This window comes from Sinocyclocheilus rhinocerous, unplaced genomic scaffold, assembly GCF_001515625.1.
Source record: "Sinocyclocheilus rhinocerous isolate Xijiao unplaced genomic scaffold, SAMN03320098_v1.1 scaffold2882, whole genome shotgun sequence".
Lineage (NCBI taxonomy): Eukaryota > Metazoa > Chordata > Actinopteri > Cypriniformes > Cyprinidae > Sinocyclocheilus > Sinocyclocheilus rhinocerous.
The window spans coordinates 474442-481029 of record NW_015644632.1 but is presented as its reverse complement, the minus strand read 5'-3'; the positions used below and the strand labels follow the sequence as shown (position 1 = coordinate 481029).

General features: G+C 39.7%; 1 protein-coding gene across 1 annotated transcript in view; it reads left to right on the top strand.

The window, feature by feature from the left end:
• Positions 1-6588, top strand: part of LOC107758711 (polypeptide N-acetylgalactosaminyltransferase 16-like) — a 71060-nt gene that overhangs the window by 7648 nt on the left and 56824 nt on the right. Inside the window, exons 2-4 of the mRNA XM_016576511.1 lie at positions 398-579; positions 799-897; positions 4277-4344. Of these exons, the coding sequence (XP_016431997.1) occupies positions 398-579; positions 799-897; positions 4277-4344 (349 nt within the window). The remainder of the gene's footprint in view (positions 1-397; positions 580-798; positions 898-4276; positions 4345-6588) is intronic.

Below are 6588 nucleotides of genomic sequence, written 5' to 3'. Positions count from 1 at the left end.
CAAGACATCGTGGTTTCTATATGTTGTGAACGAACCTTCCAGTTCTGATACAAAGAAAGCTTTGTTGTCTCCTGATTGAATTAGTTTAGATCTCATGAGTAGATGAGACAAGACTGACAGGAAATCGCCCCCGAATATTGGAGTCATGTGCTGGGATGATTCCATGGCATATCAGTGTCTGTTATATTCAGAACTCCCTACACCAGTGTTGTTCTAATGCCACATGTGACCACACAAAAGGACACATTTTTAAAAACTTAACAGGGTTTATAATATGGTAGTACAATAATTTTTTATTATAGTATAATATTTAATCTCAGTGAGCACTCTGCAAGTGAGACATTTATTTAACAGCATCACAAGTGGATAATCCACTGTGTGTGTGTGTGTCTGTCAGGTAACTCATGCACCAAAGCTGGAGCAGCAGAGTCAGCTCTTGGGCCAGTTTGATGAAAAGGCTTTTCTATCCAGTAAGCAGCTGAAGGCAGGTGAGGATCCGTACAGAGAACATGCGTTCAACCTGCAGGAGAGCGACCGACTGGGCAGCGAACGCGCCATCAGAGACACACGCCACTATCGGTAACATGTTGCCATTTGTTACATATTTGGGCTCATTTAATTGAGCATTCAGCTACCAATAGGAGTGTAGTACTCTAAACTCTGTTTAACATTTACCGTGTGCAAATACATTCCTTATGGCTGTGCAGTGAGCTACAGTAGATTTAATATTGTCCTGCTGTGTGCTCAGCCGTGACAATGAAAGCCCTGATCCGCCCTGTGTGTTTACTGCATTCACAGATGTGCCGCCATGACCTTTGACCCTGACCTGCCGCCCACCAGCATCATCATCACTTTTCACAATGAGGCGCGCTCCACCCTGCTGCGCACTATTAAAAGGTGACAGCCTACACTGCATTGAACACACAGAGCTGTGCTGGACAGCAGCGCTTACACACATGAAGAGAAAACTCCGTCTGATTCCACTGAAGAACCTGCAACTGCTTCCTTAAAGAGCTGGTTCTGCCTGACTTAACACAAAACAATGTATTTAGGTAGATTCAGCGATAGGGCTGCAACACGTTCTTTTTGATAATCGATTAATCTAATGATTATTATTACACGGCTGCCTGAAATACTCAATCTGGTTGGTCAGTCGTGACATTCTGAGGTATGTTATGTAACGGATAATGTACATCCAGCCGGTTGTTATTGCAGAATAACCCCCGACAGGGTGATCAGAATCTTGTATCACCCTGAAGGGGGTTATTCTGCAATAACAACCGGCTGGATGTACATTATCCCACTTATTACACAGCTACTTGCCACATAAGTAAATATAGATTATAAAAATAGATTGATTATAGATAGATTATAGATTATATAAATAGATCTATAAATTAGACCTGAAATATTGATTTGAGTTGAAATATTTGAATGCAAAGCTTCCGTGAAAACAGCAGTTGCGAGCAAACGGCAAGTTCAAACTAGACAGACATTTAAGAAATATGGTGCAGTCATACCACTTATTACACAACATTTCACCAGATAAATAATTAAGGCAATAAAAGATACTGATTTAAGATGAAACTGTTTTGAAATCTTACCAGGTTGTTAGTTATCTTATAATCCATTACAGTGTACAAAACAATCATCGCAAAATTACAGCAGCTGCGTTTGTATGAAACGAGAGAGCGAGTCCACGATACCAGGATGACATAATTAAATAATTCTACACATAATATTGAATTGGGTTTTAATATTTTATTAGCTCACCAAACGCAAAGCTTCCACGAAGAAAAACTGTTCCTAGCAAGTGTATAGCGCCGAGTTCAGTTACCTGGATGAGCCTGTGTTATCCATAGATATGTATAGGGGTGTCAAACTTAATTCCTGGAGGGCTGGAGCCCTGCAGAGTTTAGATTCAACCCTAATTAAACACACCTGATCCAACTAATCAAGTCCTTCAGGCTTATTTGAAAACTACATGGTATGTGGGATTGGAACAAAACTCAGCATGGCTCCGGCCCTCCAGGAATTGAGTTTGACACCCCTGGTATAAATACATACTATACATATCTATGATGTTATCAGCTTTTTCCGGTTGTTACCGAGGAATAACATAGCTCGGAATGTCACGACTGACCAATCAGAATCAAGTATTCCACAGAGCCGTGTAACAATCCGCGATGACAACCGTCGTCATTAGCAACGCAGAATAACACACGCTCTTACGGCCAGCGCTTCTTTCACATCTCTCATATCACACCGCCATTCATTCAAACGCAATTGCTGTCATCTTGTGCCTCAGTTATTGGCTGTATTTACTGTAAAATGAAACGGGAGGACTTCAACGTTAACAGTAGGCTTGCAGTAGTATTGTTAAGTGTTCGTCTTGTTGCTAGAACAATCGTTTTGTATACTGTAATGGATTTAAGATAATAAACAGTAGGGCTGCACGATTATGACAAAAATCATAATTGTCGATTATTCCCTTGAAATTGTAATTGCAATTATTAATTACGATTATCACAATTTACATTGAATGATGTTTATACCATTGTTTGATGCAACTGCATGCCATATTTTTATATGAAAATAAACAACGATTAGTTGCCACTTTGAACGATTACGTAATTGTGGCATCCATAATTGTAATCGCGATTAGAAATTCGATTAATTGTGCAGCCCTAATAAACAGGTACGATTTTAAAATGCTTTCATCTCAAATAACATTTTACGCCCTCATCTTTATGTAATTATTGATACGACTGTACATTATGACTTAAATGTCCATCTTGTGTGAACTTCTAGGCTCACAGCTGTTAGTTAGGACCTGTTTTTCTTTGCAGAAGCTTTGCGTTTAAAGAGCTAATAAAATATTCCAACTCAAATCAATATTTTTTGTCTAATTATTTACTTATGCGGCAAGTATCCGTGTAATAAGTAATGTAACTTACAGAGCTGGTGCAAACATATCCACATCGCTGTGATCAGCTGCTTTCTTAACTGCTGTTTTCCCACACTGTCATGTTTGTTGTGTTTATTTAGTTATTGAGAGGAAAGCGCGCAGCAGATATTTAAATATTCTCAGTCAACCATGTATATCGAACTTCTTCTTGCTCCTAACCAAAGAATGAAAACAGAACTTCGCCGTGAGTGTATCGGGCCTTTTCATATGGCAGCATTTTTTTGCATTTTTGTAAAACTTTCATGTACTCGACTGGTTCGGCTTTGTTTGCTCTTCTCATAAGTGCCGTGTCTTCTTCTATTGGATTGCTTCCGGGAGGGCTAAAATACAGTCTTGCTCTACAGTCAAACTACATTATTGCAGGAGCGACTAATCGACAGCAAAAACATTTGTCAGCAATTTTTTATTGTTGCCGTTGTCGATAATGTCGACTAATCATTTCAGCCCTATTCAGTGACCGCATAAACACATTTCATTACACCAAATACACAAAATTATGTTCTTTTTAGCAGCATCATATGACCCCTTTAAATAATATCTTTGACTTAAATAAAACCAGTTAATATAGATGTTACCATTATTAGGTCACCTTGTTATTTCAGTGTATCTCAAACTGACTCTACAGTACATCAACAATGACAGTTTAAGTGTCATTTCTGTATTTTACAGTGGTGGCCAAAATGATTAGAACACTAGTATTTTCACCAACTAAAAAATGGTTTTAAGTTAGTTATTTCTATCTTTTGCTGTAGTGTGTCAGTAGGAAATATCAGTTTACATTTCCAAACATTCATTTTGCCATTAATTGTAATAATCCATTGAGATTTTTGTTTGCACAAGGAGTCTGACAACAGCCAGTGCTCCACACAGAGATCTGATCTCATCATCATCCAGTCCGTCTGAAATGACATGAAGAAACAGCACAAACTCAGACAGACTAAATACAGAAGAACCATGGCAACGTCTCCAAGACGCTTGAAGAAACCATCCTGCAAAGCTACAAAACTGTTAAACGTTTTAGGCACGTGTGTAAAAATGCTCAGTTTGTTCTGTTTCTTCATGTCACGCCTGCAGAGTTTGAGGTATCAGTCATGAGTGTAGTAACAGTGCAGGACACATTACACACTGAAGTTTAATACTTAGTGTTAGTGAGTTGAACAAACCCCAAACCCTAAGTGAGCCCTGACTAATAGTAGCTACAATAGTAGTTGCTGCATTGAGCTTTTTTTTTTTTTTCTGTACCACACGTTATTATATTAGCTTTATTATAGTGCATTTATCTTTTTTATCCTGTTGTTTTTGTTTCAGTGTACTGATGAGAAGCCCACCTCACTTGATACAGGAAATTATTCTTGTGGATGACTTTAGCTCCAACCGTAAGTAGAGCTGACAAAGTGTTGACAAAGTGTTTCCTGTGTATGTATGTGCTCATATTTGACGTATGAGGATACATTAGCTGTGGAGGTCTTTGTAAATATTGCTAATTTTCTGTACATCAGTGAGCCAAGACTAAACCCGGCCCTGCTGTTGCCATGGTAAGGAAACAAACGGCACAATCAGAAGTGTAGCTCTGCTGTTACTGATGTTGTGGAGCGTTAAAGAGAGACGTGATTTTTCCCTTTACCGAGATCATGTGTTGAGCTCAGGCGGCCCTTTATGCTCTCCTTTCTTTGGCATGAGGAACACATGCACTTCACAAAACACACACACACACACACACACACACACATGCTGACAATGAGATAAGAACGCTCTGCTGTTGCCAAAGATGCTTCAAGAGTTCAAGTCTCATTAATTTCAGGTTTCTGAACTAAAATACTGGAAGACCCTTCATGAGCCAGTTAAATTCTGGTTAGATTTGCCTGTCTAGAATGCGTTGTTATTATTGCATGCTGTTTTATAATGTACTACAACACACTGAAGTGCAATTATCATCTGCTGCTATTTGCACTAAGCCATTCTTTAAAACTAAAAAAAGTCCTCTAACCTCAGACATGGCCAAAGATTAGAAGTTGTGCGTTTAATTCAAAGATAGTTCATGTAAAGTTCATGCCATTGTGTATTAATTTAATTTCAGCTAGTCAGGCTCATGTAGTCAATATCTTGAACTATATATTGCATTTTGTCATCAGAGTATATATTCAGTGCTCCTTACATCTTGATGGAGTGCAGCTCTGAGTTTATTCGGGGTTGTCGGTAGACCGGAAAGCTCTGCAATAATTTAAATGAGCTTTCAGTTTGTTGCTGAATAAACTACAATACGCGCCAGGTTTTATCTGCAATACTACGCTTGATTTATAGTGCAGATTGTAGATCTAAATGATTTAATTACTGACAAAAATGACCTGGCACATGGCAATAAAACGGCAATAAAAATGTTAATTTATAAATATACCCTTTTTTGTTGTTAATTCATGTTAATTAAGGATATTTTATACAACTTAAAATGTAAAAAAATTGTTGTTAGAAATGAACCTAGATTAACTTGTGAGATATTGTACTGTTCGCTACAGGAACGCCCTTTCACCGTTTGTATCACTCCGCTTCCCGTATTTCTCACTGCGAGTGTCATGGTGGACGCCCAAATCCACTAAAACTTAAAAATAATACTGTTTTTGTGTGACGGAATGTAGTTTTAAGAGTTTTTTAGGGGAGAATGTACTTGTTTAGACTTCAAATATGCGGTTTGTTAATAAAGATAATGTCTATTTGAAAATTAGCTTCGACACTTTTGGAGACACTGTTCAGCGCTCATGAACCCGCTGAGAGCAGCCTTACCTCGGCCAGATCTTCTGGAATTTGCAGCTGGCTCTGATGTCTCTATATGCAGTGGTTCTCAACAGGGGGGCGCGGAGAGATCGGAAGGGGAGCGCAAATGGTTTTCAAGAAAAAACAGAGACAAGGCATTATTTTGGGTAATCGTATTTTTTGCATTTTATTGCATTTCAAGTAGAATATACACAAGTGGAAAAATGGAAAAACCCCGCTCGGCTTGGAAAAAAACCCCTGCTCTGCTTGGAAAAAAAAAAAAAACTTACTCGGTTACTAACGGAACCTCGGTTCCCTGAGATACGGGAACGAGTACTGCGTCTGCTAGATGCATATGGGAAAAAAGCCTTTTTCTCCTGAATTGAAGCCTTTTTCATTCACGCAGTGAAACTGCACGGCCAGTGGTTCGTGCAGTGTATTAAAAAACGTACGAACCAATGACCTGTGCTCTGAACGGAGTGGAGAGCACCTTAGGTACATAACCTTGCCTTGGTTTCAGGACGACTTTAGTGTCATCAGGCCCGAATTCCAGGCAGGCAGGGCTAATAGAGAGCACCTACAGGTCCCCTATTCGCTTTACTGACGCCAGTGCTAGAAGCAGAGCAGTCTTCAGCGATAGCGACCGAATGTTGGCAGACTGTAGCGGCTCGAAAGCGGGGCCCTTCAGGGCCCTCAGCACAGTGGGCAGATCCAAGCGGAGAAAAAAGACCACTTTAAGGCATAGAGGCGTCTCATAGACGGAGTTCTAGCCTCCGAAGTTATGTTTAAGACTTGCTCTGGGAGGCTTGAAGGCTCCCGTCGAGTGGCCAGAGGTGCAGGGCCCATAGGTCGGGCCGAGGATGCCATATTGT